Below are 12883 nucleotides of genomic sequence, written 5' to 3' on the forward strand. Positions count from 1 at the left end.
ACGAGCCCCACAAGGCCGCGCGGAGGGCACGCGGGACCCGTAGTTCTACCGCCGCCACCACGTGCCCGGAGGGCCCCGCCCCCTGCGTTTCACCACAAACTCAGTCGCACAAAAACCCTGGAAAAAAATCGATAAACATTTATTTGATACAGTCATTTTAATACATACAGTGATGGCCCGTCCCCACGCCACTCGGGACCAGGGCGCGGGGCGGGGACGAAGACCGGGGACAGATGGTCACAAGGCGGGCGGGGCCCGAACTCACCGTCGAAACATCTCGCAAATAAACACTTTGTAGATAGAATATATATGTATATATATATGGTTACAAGTGATAGCTGGAACCTCTTTCAAAATGCACTTATGTACTGAGAACTGGCATTAAAAAACCCAAACCAAGAAACCCAAAGCACAGGACGCGCGGCCGCGAGGCAGGGGAGAACCTGGGGCCCCAGACCCGGGCCTGGGGGAGCCGCCTGGGGCCCGCCAAACAGGGTACACGGGGACGGCCCCTCCCGGGGTCAGCCTCACTGGCTCCTTCCCTTCAGCGCTACCAGGCAGGAGGGTCAACGGTCACACAGGAGGCACCCTCACTTGCCTTTGCACCAGCAAATAAAGTGCATCCCATTTTCGTGAGTGTCGGCCCGGTGAGTCAGCCCTTCCGGGCCCTTTCCTGTTCTCAGGGCAGGGGGCGTGCGCTGAGCCAGAGGTAGAGCTGCGGAAAGGGCCCCGACTGCGTCCCGGGCAGGGCCGGCGCCCACCACACTCTAGGGGTCTGCTATGCTGGTCCCTCTCACTGAGGGCTCCTGGAGGCCTATGTGGGCCAGCGTAGGGAGTGGGCAGACCCTGCTGAGCTCCACCCAGGGCCCTACCCCTTGGGAGGAGGGCTCTGCAGACCAGCATGTGGGAGAGGGAGGGCAGAAAGGAGGGGTCAGACCCAACAGCCACTTCTGACAGTAGCCCCCACGCCTACCTTAAAGACAAAGGGGGTTAAAGTGCTAAACATCAAGGTATCCAGGACTCCTCTTCCCACACCAGGGATTATCTGTGGGCTTTGGGAGTGTCCCGGAAACTCACCCCCAGCAAAAACCAGATCCTCCTCTCTCCTCCCCAAGGGCCAAGTACCTGAGAGGCTGGGGCAGGCCCGCAACACCCTGCTAGAGGTGTTCGGGTCCACCCTCCTCCCGCCATTGGTGGCAAGGACAAAGTGCACCTAGGCCCCTGCCCAGTGCCTGCTCCCCTCCCCTTCTGAGGCTGCCCCAGCAGAAGTTGTCAGACCCCACCCTCCACCTCCAGCCCCACCGGCTGGCTGCACCGGTGAAGCTCTGGGACACAGGAAGGAAAGCCTCCCCCGACTCTCTGACGCTGGGTCACGTCTCTGCCCAAGCCTCCATTCTCTCATCAGGCCGAGGTGTGCATCGGTAGGGGAGTCCAGGTCTCCACACCCGCTCCCTAGCACATGTGGCAAGGGCTGCTGAGGGTCAGAGCCTTTTGGCCCAAGGATAAAGCCAGAGACAGGAAGTGTACTGCAACCCCAGTCCCCAAAGTGCTCCTGGAACTTGTCTCCCTACTACTGCAGGCCGAGCCCAGTGGGGGCCCTTCTCCCTGGGGGATGGGTGAGGGTGGGTGCTGGGGGCAGAGGCAGTGCCCAGTCAGTACTGCCTCCCTGAGCAGCAAGGGACCCAAACCCCAGAGACCCACGCCCTGGCCCAGCCCAACCCCCAGGCCCACCATCTGCACCAGGAAACCCTTAGCACCAAATGTCAGATTGTGAGTTTTTGTATAAAAAACAATTTTAAAAAAAGGTTGTTACTTGTCACAGCAACAAGACTGGCATCCACTACACCCAGGAGACACACGCACACGGGCAAACATCAAAATTCACATCGTCCAGGGTCAGTGGGGATGAGCCCTCAGCCCACTCCCACCCACCCTGGAAAATGGCCTCCCTCCAAACCTACCCCCTCTGAGCCTCATCCTCCCTGCAATGCTGTGGTTGGAAGGCAGGACCCCAGGGAGGCAGCCACAGGCTGTGGCCACCTCTTCCAGGCACCTGGACTCCCTGCCTGACCCCTGCCCAACCTGTAGACCCAGCCGTCCTCCGGGCCACAAAGGGGGCAAAGACAGCTCTGGGGCTGCCATCAACCTGCTGTGACTTTGGCCAGCCCCTCCCCTGGCTGGCCTTCAGTTCTCATATCAGACCACACGACCAGAAACTATGGGGGCCGGTTAAAAAAAAGGTGGGGAGGGGGCTCCCATGAGAGCTCGGCCACTGGGCCTACCCAGATTGGCAGACAGAAGGCTGCCTTTTCCCCAGTGGCCACTCAGAGCCAGGCCAGCTCTGCCCAGCTTCCTGCCCCACATGCCTGTGGGCCCCAGGAAGACCCCAAGGCCCAAACTAGTCCATCCCTACTCCATGAGGCTGCTCCAACCTAGGCCTGCAGTGCCAGAAGGCTGAACACTGGAGGGAGAGCATACTCCAGGGCCCCCACACCCCCAGGGCTGGCAGCTGTGTTGAAGGGCATCAAGCTCCTGCTGCCCTGTAGGTGCAAGAAACAAAACCTTCCTTTACCCTAAGCTGGGAGCACAGACAGGCCTGTGGGGCAGGGCCTGAGCATAGCAGGGATCACACTGACAGAGGAGCGGCAGGGGTAGGGTAGGGGGCAGGCCTGGAGAGGTAGAAAACAGAAGCAGGGGGACCAAGTGGGTGGCCAAGGGCAGGCAGGAGCCTATCGGGTCAGCATGGCAGTGGTCAGACGGGGGTCTGTCCTGGGAGGTAGCTGGGGGTGCTGGAGTTCCAGTGTTGGGTGGAGGTGAGGCCAGGATGGTGGCTGCCAGCTGCCAGTCGCTCAGATGCCCTCACCAGCCCAGAACCACAGGTCACCAGGGATGCCTGAGCCTTGGGGGAGCCAGGGTGGGGACCCGGCAGGGCCTGAGGAAGCAGAGCCAGGGGGCCAAAGGCTATCTGCCTGCTCTGCACGGCAGCCCCTGTGGCACCAAGACCCCAGACACATTCCCATGGGGAGGGGCAACCCTCCCGGCTATTGCACTTCTGCTGGACACACCGTGGGGAGCCCCAACCCAGGTGTGCCCTGTGGCAGCCTTAACAGGGGAAGGGCCACCTTCAGGGAAGGGAGAGTGGCTGGCTGCCCCCACTGGACGGATGAAGAGGTGGGGGTGGGGGATGGAGAACTGGAGGACAGAGGTCCCGGAGCTAGCCCTGCCTTGAACAGAGGGCGGTGTGGCAGCTGCACGGGGGCCAGGCCCCACCCACCAAGCTCACTTTTCAGGCGCCTTGCTGGCTCCCACCTTCCGGCCAGCGGAGCCCCGGGCCCCCTTGTCTCTGCATCCGAGAGGCCAGTCGTCCCGGCGTAGGGGCAGCTTGGCCACAGGCTCCTCTGGGGGCCGCTCCTTGGGCTTTCGGCCCCGCTTCTTCCCACCTGCCAGATTTTTTTTCTTTTCCTTCTTGGGCACCAATGAGTCCTGGCTCCTGTGTTTGGGAGGTGGGTCTGCTGATGTTCGGAACCAGTTCTGGGGAGAGAAAAGCGCTGATGAAGACCTGAGACTGGATGCTGAGTACTGAGCCAGGTGTAGCCTGAGAGCTGAAGACCTGTCAGCCTTCAGGACCAGGCAAGCACCTGCAGCAAGGCTGCTGGGGGCTGGACAGGCGGACACCCTCAGGGCAGCTCCAGCTCAGGGTGCAAGCCTCCTAGTTCTCCCAGGGAAGCCAGACCCGACTTTGAGGAGAAACGACCAGATTTCTCCACATTGGCCGCTCTCCCAGGCACACTCCATGCAGGCCACTGATCTCTCCACCCACAAGCGGTGCCCAACCCCAGCCCCGTCCCCTCCTGGGCCAGCCCCCAGCCACAGGCCCTGGTGATGGCCCTTGCACCTCTGCGTGGGTCTTGAGGATGTGGTATTTGACGCCACTCTCAGAGCTGAACTCCTTCGGGCACAGCAGGCAGCGGTACTTCCCCGCCAGGTGGGCCCCCTGCAATGCACAGGCAGGCCAGTGCCTCAGCCCTTGGAGGACCCAGATCTGTCCTAAGCCCTTACTCGTGGCTAAAGGGTCAAAGTCAGGGGTGGCCAAGGAAAGCTGTGGCTTCTGTGCCAGACAGTGCTGGGGGTCACTGGGTTGCCGGGGCTGCAGGGGTGGTGGGGAGAGGAAGGGTAGGGAGAGGCAGGTGCCCAGGGGAAGAGTTGCAGACCTTTGCCAAGCATCCCTTATTCTAAGCCAGTGTGCCATCTGCCTGGGTCGGGGCGCCCACTCATGCCTACGTGGACGCAGAGCTCCAAGGACAGGACTAGGACTCATTGGCTTGTGGCTGGGGTTAGGGGTGAGGGAGGTGTCCTAGGCTGGCCATCAGCCACCAGCCAGTCTCTGGGCTCGTGGAAGAGAAGGCCCCATAGAAAAAGTGGGGAGCAGGGCAGGGTCCCACACTATTGTGTGGGAGGCCCAGGTGGGGTGAGCTGGGATCTCTGAGTGCAGCACTTGGCCATGGGGCAGGCCCCAGAACTGACCTTGCTGCAGCTGGCAAGATGAGCCTTGAGTCCGGACACACTGGAGTAGATGGCTTCACAGCACTGCAGGGGAGGCAGCCGTGGGCGAGGGACTCTGGTGGGCACCCCACACCAAGATACACCCCTGCCCTACCCCAGGGGATCTCTGAGGCCTCTTTGGGGCAAGTGAGGGGGTGTGAGTCCTGGGAATTGGGCAGGCTGGGCATGCAAGGCCTGGGGTGGGCCGGGCACCTCCTGAAAGCTCTCCGCCTCCACTCTGCTCTGAGGGCCACACCTGGGCTCTGTCCCTGTGTGGGTCCCCACGCCCCCACCCGGCTGCCTCTGCTCACATCATTGGGACAGTTGACGTGGCCTTTCTCCTTCACTTCGTTCTTCCATGCCTCTAGCAGCTGGGGGTTCAGCGTGGGGAGGCCTGGCCGAGTGTAGTTGAGCTGTGAATTTGACAGCACCAAGGTGAGCCCGAGGCCAGGAGACACCCCAGCTGCTCTAAGAACACTCGCTTTGGCAGCAGGCAACACTCGCCACAGATGGCGGGGGCAACGGGTGGCCCAGGTCACGGGCGGCTGTCCCAAGGCTCAGGCCAAGGCATGTCCCGCCCAGAGGCCACAGCGCTGTCCACAGTACCGGGTGGGCAGCTCACCCGTGCGGTCTCGGGCACGAGGTCATCCTTCATGCGCCGCTTGGTCCAGTCGCGGGCCAGCTCGTCCTCTGCTATCTCCTGCAGGTGGAACACCGCCACCTGGGCCGACGTGCGGCGGACACGCCCGCTTGGCGTCCGCTCCACACCCAGCAGGTCCTCAGCCTCGGGGGACTTGTCTGTGGGCTCCTCAGGGGGCTGGAGGGCAGGAAGGCATGGAGGCTAGAGTGAGCCGCAGGAGCAAGAGGCAGGTTGGCACGCAGTGAGGCCACCCCAAGGCCGGTGGACCCACAGGCCTCGCAGTGTGCTGGGAACGCGGCTGACGCAGGCAACCCAAGGGAATAGGGAGGTTTCACCCTCCCGCCCACCAGGACACATGTCTCTTACAGAGAGGGGTGGGAAACGCACACATTAGGCAGCACATGGAAAAATATGGTTGGGACCCGAGGCACACGGAACACACACGGCACACAGGAGCAAGCATGGTGCCACGGAACGGATGCCACAGAACGGAGAGCCACTCACAGGGGCCGTGTGCTCCGAGCGCACGTGGTAGTCGTGGCCGGCCTTGGATCGGTATGTCTTGCCACAGTGGGTGCAGGGGAAGGAGGGGCTGTCCACCTCACAGGGCGGCTTCCCGCAGCGCCGCTGGTGGTACTGGTAGCCCATGAGGCTGGAGAAGGCAGCCCCGCAACCCTGGGGGTCAGGCCAGAGGGTGGGTGAGTGGCCAGCAGGGCCCCCCCACCCCACACTGCCGTGGCCCCCCACTGACCTCCTGGGGGCAGCGCAGCCGTCCCATCTGCTTCAGCACCTTGCGCAGCCGCTCGCGCTCTTCCTGCTCACCCCCCTCAGAGGCCTCGGCGTCAGAGGGCTGGGGACAGGGTGAACGTCGGTGACCCACCACCACCACCACGGGTCCCTGCCTGGGCCCCGCCCCACCCAGGTGTTGGGCCACCATCGTCCGAGGCTAGAAACTGGGGGAGCTGTGGTGAAGGTGGGGTGTGAGGTCAGAGGTCACGCTGGACAGCCGCCGCAGGCCCGATGGTACCTTGGCACTGTGCTCAGCCATGGTGTGGTAGTTGAGGCCAGCTTTGGACTTGAACTGCTTCCGGCAGTGCTGGCACTTGAGCGCATCCTGAAGCTGCAGATGGCGCACGTGTGAGAAGCCTGCCTGGGGCCGGGGCACCTCCCTCCCAGCACCTTCCGGGAGCTGCCTTACCTTCTGACACACCTCCATGTGCTTCTTGAGCCCCACGAGCGTCTTCCGGGTGACCACGCTGCAGGTGGGGCAGACGGCTTCCCCGCGCTCGTGGATGGCCCTCTGCCACTGCTCTTCAGGGCCACCTGTGGGGAAGGCAGGGGCCTCGAAGGCTTGTGGGGGCCCCTGGGTGGCCTGGACACCAGGCACGGAATCCAGCCTCCACACTCAGCCCCCATCCCTGTGCTGTGGGATCTACCCGAGGTCTAGAGCTGCCCTGAGCCCCTGCCAGGCAACCCCTACCTGGAGCTGGGTGGGCCATGGGGGCTGGTGCCTCCTTGCTGACAGTGATGGGGGCTGGCACCTTCTTCCGGGCGTCCTCCGGGCCTGGCCCCTCCTGCTTCTTGGAGCGGTGAACTCGGGCCTTGTCCTCAGCTTTGACCAGGCCTGTGTGGACACATGGGGTGGAGAGAGGCAGGGGTGGGCTCAGGGGCTGCCACTCAGTGGACAGCCCCAGCCCTGGAAGTGCACACTGGGCTGGGGTCTTACCTTTGAGCCCAAAGGTCCCTGAGATGGATGGCTGCTCCCCTGTAAACTTCTTGGGTGTTTTCTGTTTCCTTCCTGACTCGGGGAGAGAAAACGGAGGCCAAGATTCTGGTCAAATAACCGCCAGGAGCCAAGCCTGCCCCGGCCGCCACCCCAGGGGCTCTCATCTTACTGTGCTTCGTGCGCTCGGGGTCCTCCTCAGGCGGGGACGCAGGGCCTGCAGCCCTCAGTGCCTCCACGCCCCCCGACGGCCTGCTGCCTGGCGACAAGGAGCCACTGCTGGCGTCTGCACTCAGCGGGAAGGCCGAGCTCTGGCCCATGGTGGAGGGGCCGTGCTCCCCATTCTCTGGCCTGGCCTGCTTGGGTGGAATTGGGCAGGTGTCCAGGCCGTCCGCAGCCCTGCAGGGAGCAGGTGAGGTGAGGGCCAGGAGGGCCTAACTCTGGGCCCCGTTATCCCCAGGCCATGGCCGAGGAGCACCCTGACCTGGAACGAGCCCCCATACCTTTTCTTACCACTGTTCCTCCCTGCGGCACGAGGTGCTTTGTTTTCCGACTTGGTCAGCAGCACCATTTTGCAGGGCGGTGCGTGTCTGCTGATGGCAATGGGCCTGCTGACTGTCACCGGCTTGCTGACCACAATGGGCCTGCTGACTGTCACTGGCTTGGTGACCGGCACGGGTTTCGTAACGGTCACAAGCTTTGTGACCGTAATGGGTTTGCTGACAGGTACAGGTTTGGTGACCGGCACGGACTTGGTGACTGTGATGGGTTTGGTGACCGGCACAGGCCTAGTGACCGGCATGGCCTTGGTGACTGGCATGGGCCTGCTGACTGTGACAGGTTTGGTGACTGGCACGGGCCTAGTGACTGGCATGGCCTTGGTGACTGGCATGGGTCTGCCAACCGAGACTGGCTTGCTGATGCCAATGGGTTTGCTGACGCCCACGGGTTTGCTGATAGTGACAGGTTTGCTCACTCCAATGGGCTTGCTGACCCCAACGGGCCGGCTGATGGTGACCGGCCTGCTGATGGGCCCAGGCTTGGAGGCAGGCAAGGGTCGGTCCATGTGGTTCCAAATCCGGTGTTTCTCCAGCTGGGTCTTAGAGGTGAACGCAGCCTCGCAGAAGGGGCAGGGGAAGGCGAGCCGATCTGAGATGGCACCCTGGGCAGGGAGGGCGGGTGTGGGACAGGGCCCCAAGGGCCTCTGCCCAGACACACCCCAAGGCCTCCTCTTCCCTGACCCACAGTCCCTTACCCCTTGGCACCGCTGGTAATGGTACTTGAGCCCGTAGATGCTGGGGAACTCCAGCCAGCACCCCGAGTTTGGACACTTCACCCTCGAGTGTGCCTTGAACTCATCCTTCCAGTCGTTCATCAGGGAGAGCTAGGTGTGGGGAAAGGTGGTGCTGCTGACCCGCAGCCACCTGGGCCACTGCCAGCCCGAGCCCCAGACTCAGAGCCCTCCTTGGGCCCGCAGGGTGCACACACCACATGAGCCCCTCAACATCCGGACTGCAGTGGGAATTCAAGCCACCCAGCAGGGGCCATGCACAAGACCTGTTCCAGGAGCCCAGAATCTCCCGGCACACCAGATATAAAGCCAGATCATATGAAGCCTGCCAGGCCAGTGCCCACACCTTGAGGCACAGAGTTGGTACCAGATGTGCAGAGGACAAATCAGGGCAGGGCAGTGGCTGGACAGGGAGACCCCAGCATGAGCCCCACCATGGCCCTGAGGGAGCTCACAGGAATGTCTCGGAGGGCCTGGTTCTCAGCTTTTGGCCGCCCCTTTTTCTTCCCTTCTGTCTTGTCACTGGCTGGACTTCCTGGCTCAAAGCAGAGAGGGGCTTGGCCGGGCACTGTCTGTCCACCACGGACCACCGGCATCCCTGCAGCACACAACACAGCAAGGCTTGGAAGCTGTGTAGCACTGTCTACCACCAGGGGCTGCACAGGCCCACAGTGAGCACCACTGTCCCAACACCAGGGCACCAGGGGCAGGGGCTGTGGCCAGCTGAGGACAAGAACTCAGGGCCCTGGGCGATGTCCAAGGCAACCCCTCCCCTGGTAAGGTCCTTGGGAACTCAAGGGGCCTAGCTGGGTACCTGGAGACAGGATGCCCGGGGAGGTGGCCCACTCCTACCCCTTGCTGCCCAGAACCATGCCCGGAATTGACTTTGGCCCTGACTCCTCTTACCCATCTTCGGTGGGTCATGCAGCATTGGAAGTCGGACCTCCTTTCGGCTGCCATCCTTCCCGGGACCACTCTTGCTGGACCCCGGGAGCCGACGGCCTCCAACGCAGAAAGGATCCGTCATCTCTGCAGAGCAAGTAGACAATCTGTGAAGCCTGAGAGGCCCCACGCAGAACACGTGGTGAGGCTGCCCTGGAGCCCCACCCTTGGCAGGTCCTCTCTGGTCAGGGAAGAGGTACCTGCCCTCCTGTGGTTTTGCTCACGTGGGAAAAACAAGTGATGGGGGGTTCTGACTTAGGGGAGGGGCTGCCAGCCAAGGTCTCCCCAGATAACCCAGGAGGCGTCATCAGTTTGGAAGGATCTAGTCCTGTCCTGAGATCCTCACCAGCTTCCAGATCCCCTTCCCAACACACGGCCCCATAGCTGCGGAGATGATGGTGGAGGTGATGCTGGGAGGGATATGTTCCCGGGAGAGGTGCCTTGTGCAGGAGGAAGGAGGCTGGCAACATTTCTCCAGGGGACAATTATGTCTCCGATGATGGCTGCTGGCTCACAAGCTGCCCGGGCCCAGCAGTGGGGGCACAGCTTCTCACTGGGCCTTCCCATGCAGACCTGATGCAATGCCAACCTACCCAGGCAGGTACCCTTTGAATCTTCTCTCCAGACACAGATGGAAAACAGCCAAGGTGGGCACTGAGGACCCCCGGCCCACTCCAGCACTGCACCAGGCTCCTGCCCCTGTGCCGGCTGAGCTATCCTACCTGACCCGCCCCCAACCTCTCTCTGGAACCTCTCAGTCCCCTGCCTACAGACCCATCACCACCACTTCAGCCAAACAAGTAGTGGAAGCACTAGCAGTGAAGGCCCAGGCTGCTGGCCAGAGAGAATGCCCTGCTGCCCAACGCTGGGCCCCCCGAGGGCCTGTGCTGCTGGGAACCCCATCCTGAGAGCTGGGGAGCAGAGGAGACTCTGGGCTCAGCCCTGTGGAAAAGCCACAGAAGGGGATGGGACAGGAAGCAGGGTGAGGGTTGGGTGAGCAGGTGGGCAGGTGGCCCCCTCCTGATCCCTTCTAATTAACTTAGATCAGAGGGGATAGGAAGGGGCTGCTGTGTCCAGGAGGGCCAGAGAACTGAGGTCAGAGATCAGGACAGTCACTGCCCATTGCCAAGGGGGGGGCCAGTGTCCGGGCACAAAGTTCTCTGGAAGTCCTCACTTTGCAACTTTGAAAGGAGACAGGGTCCGACCCCGGTGGCCCCAATTTTTCTGAAGCCTGGGAGAAGAATTCAGAGTAGTGGGACCTGAGGCCAGGGCCGGCCTGGGAGGTAGAGACGCGACTGGCGCCCCGGATGAGAAGGGGCTTCAGCCCTCCCGAGCCCAGCGGGCACACAGAGCCCTGGCGGGGAGAGGGGGCTCCGCCGCGCTGCGCGCAGGAGACGCCAGCAGCGGGTCCGCCGCGTAGGCCGTTCGGCCCGGGACCCCGGCCCAGGCCTGGCGCGCGGGTGAGCGCGGCCAGGGACGCGCACCTGGGGCCAGCCTCGCCACCCACCTGTCACCTGGGGCCGGGCGCGGGCGCGGGGCGCGGGCCTCGGCCTGGCCGGGCAGGGCCGATCGCGGGCGCGGGGTGGGGGGGCGAAGGCAGTGAACCAAAATGGCGACTTTTTCTGGAGAAGGAGGAGGCAGGAAGACGGCGCCGGCGCGGGGCGCGGGGGCTCGGGCGCGGCGGGGGGCGGGGGGGCTCCGGGCCCGGCCCCCTCCTCGGCCTGCGCGCGGGGTCGAGATCCGGGGCGCGGTGGGCGCCGGGGCTGCGGCCAGATCGGGGCCGGGGCGCGGCCGGGCGCTTACCTGCGGCGCCCAGCGGGCTGCGGCCGGGCCGGGCCGGGCCGGGGTGGGGGGCGCGGGGCGCGGGGCGCTGGGTCCGGGCGGCGCAGGCTGCGCGCCGCGCTGCGCACATGCGCGCTCCCGCCCCTCCCACCTTTGACAGTTTTACTGCGGGGGGGGAGGGGGCGAACTCTCGCGTTATTCCCGCGGCCGCTCCGCGGCGGGGAGGGGGCGGGGGGGGGCGGGGAGGGGGCCTGGCGCTGGCCTGTGTCCCCCCGCTCCGCGGTTCCGCCCCCGTCGGCCGGGCCCGCAGTCCAGAGTAGCCAGTTCTGCCGTCCTGGGGCGGGGGGGCGTTTTTTGGACAGTGGGGTAAACTGAGGCCCGATAGGGGCGCTGGGCACTGCCCGGAGTCCGGCGCGCACGGATTGAGGCGACCTGATTCCGCCGCATCCTGGCCCGCACGGCGAGGGTGGTCTGTGGGCTCCAGACCCTGACCTCTGGCCCTGGGGGCCGTGCACTGGCAGGGCAGGGTTCAGCCTCTTTCCAACCGGCCCTGAGACCACTTTTGCGACTGGCCCCTGGCGGTGCCTGGTGGCTTGAGGCCATGGGGCTTTACTGGGGTCACTGACCATTGGGTCAACCTTTCCCAGCTCTGGGGGCAGTGGTTCTGAACCAGTGCCAGGGCCTTCTCTGTCCCATAGCCTGGGCTTCTGCAGGGGGTACTGGGGTCCCGTGTGGGCTGAGTAGTTTGTAGGCGACCGGGCACTGACAGCACAGGACTTGGGAATGAATGAGGCAGAGAAAGGTGTAGCTCTCCTAAAGAGGATGGAGGAGGCCCCACACGGACTAGCACAGGACCCACAAGAATCTCCCCCAGGAGAGTCTTTCTTTCTTTCTTTCTTTTCTTTTCTTTTTCTTTCTTCCTTTCTCTTTCTTCTTTCTTCTTCTTTCCTTTCTTCCTTCGTTCTCTTCCTTCTCTTCCTTCCCTTCCCTCTCTTCCTTCCTTTTCTTCTTCCTTCCTTCTCCCTTCCCTCCCTTCTCTTCCCTCCCTCCCTTCTTCTTTCCTTCCCTCCCTCCCTCCCGTCCTTCTTCTTTCCTTCCTTCCTTCTCTTCTGTTCCCTCCCTCCCTTCCTTCCTCCCTTCCTTCCTTCTCTTGCTTTCCTTCCCTTCCTCCCTTCCTGTCTTTTCTCCTTCCTTCCCTTCCTTCCTTCTCTTCCCTCCTCCCTTCCTTTCTTCTTCCTCCCTTCCTTCCTTCCCTTCCTTCCTTCCCTTTCTCCTTCCTTCCTTCCTTTCTCTTCTCCCCTCCCCTCTCTCCCCCTCCCCTCCCTTCCCCTCCTCTCCTTTCTCTCCTTTCTTCTTCTCCTTTCTTTTTTTCTTCTTGAGATAGAGTCTCGCTCTGTCATTCAGGCTGGAATGCAGTGGTGTGATCTTGGCTCACTGCAGCGTCTACCACCTGGGCTCAAGCAATCCTCCAACCTCAGCCCCCCAAGTAGCTGGAACTACAAGTGTGTGCCACCTCACCTGGCTAAGTTTTAAAGTATTCATACAGCCGGGCGCGGTGGCTCAAGCCTGTAATCCCAGCACTTTGGGAGGCAGAGGCGGGCGGATCACAAGGTCAAGAGATCGAGACCATCCTGGCTAACACGGTGAAACCCCGTCTCTACTAAAAAATACAAAAAAATAGCCGGGTGAGGTGGCAGGCACCTGTAGTCCCAGCTACTCGGGGAGGCTGAGGCAGGAGAATGGCGTGAACCCGGGAGGCGGAGCTTGCAGTGAGCTGAGATCTGGCCAGTGCACTCCAGCTTGGGTGACAGAGCGAGACTCCGTCTCAAAAAAAAAAAAAAAAAAAGTATTCATAGAGACGAGGTCTTTCTCTGTTGACCAGTCTGGTCTTGAACTCCTGGGCTCAAGCCATCTTCCTGCCTCAGCCTCCCACAGTGTGGGCATTACAGGTGTGACCCACCGC

The 12883-nt window shown here is 62.8% G+C and overlaps 1 protein-coding gene across 3 annotated transcripts; it reads right to left on the bottom strand.

The window, feature by feature from the left end:
- Positions 1-118: 118 nt before the first annotated feature.
- On the bottom strand, positions 119-11073 carry ZNF512B (zinc finger protein 512B). 3 transcript variants are annotated; one of them, XM_033187188.1, is made up of 17 exons: positions 10942-11073; positions 9103-9225; positions 8652-8794; positions 8161-8289; positions 7409-8067; positions 7078-7304; positions 6909-6980; positions 6663-6806; positions 6381-6505; positions 6210-6302; positions 5934-6032; positions 5687-5857; positions 5165-5359; positions 4854-4955; positions 4525-4587; positions 3896-3994; positions 119-3531 (listed from the first exon to the last, which is right to left on the bottom strand). In XM_033187188.1, the coding sequence occupies exons 1-17, from the start codon at positions 11048-11050 to the stop codon at positions 3280-3282; spliced, it is 2805 nt and encodes a 934-aa protein (XP_033043079.1). In that variant the 5' UTR covers positions 11051-11073; the 3' UTR covers positions 119-3279. The 3 variants fall into 3 exon arrangements, with proteins under 3 accessions (XP_033043079.1, XP_033043076.1, XP_033043077.1); XM_033187185.1 differs by having other exon boundaries at positions 4525-4955; XM_033187186.1 differs by lacking the exon at positions 10942-11073 and adding an exon at positions 10646-10914 and having other exon boundaries at positions 4525-4955.
- Positions 11074-12883: the final 1810 nt, after the last annotated feature.

The sequence above is a fragment of the Trachypithecus francoisi genome, unplaced genomic scaffold, assembly GCF_009764315.1.
Source record: "Trachypithecus francoisi isolate TF-2019V2 unplaced genomic scaffold, Tfra_2.0 Lachesis_group21, whole genome shotgun sequence".
NCBI classification, from domain to species: Eukaryota; Metazoa; Chordata; class Mammalia; order Primates; family Cercopithecidae; genus Trachypithecus; species Trachypithecus francoisi.

Coding starts and splice junctions, on each gene's coding strand:
- ZNF512B (XM_033187185.1), bottom strand. CDS start 11,050: ATGTGCGCAGCGCGGCGCGCAGCCTGCGCCGCCCGGACCCAGCGCCCC. Junction 8,795..9,102: donor GCATGACCCACCGAAGATGG/GTAAGAGGAGTC, acceptor TGTGTGCTGCAG/GGATGCCGGTGGTCCGTGGT. Junction 3,532..3,895: donor TCCTCAAGACCCACGCAGAG/GTGCAAGGGCCA, acceptor TTCTCTCCCCAG/AACTGGTTCCGAACATCAGC.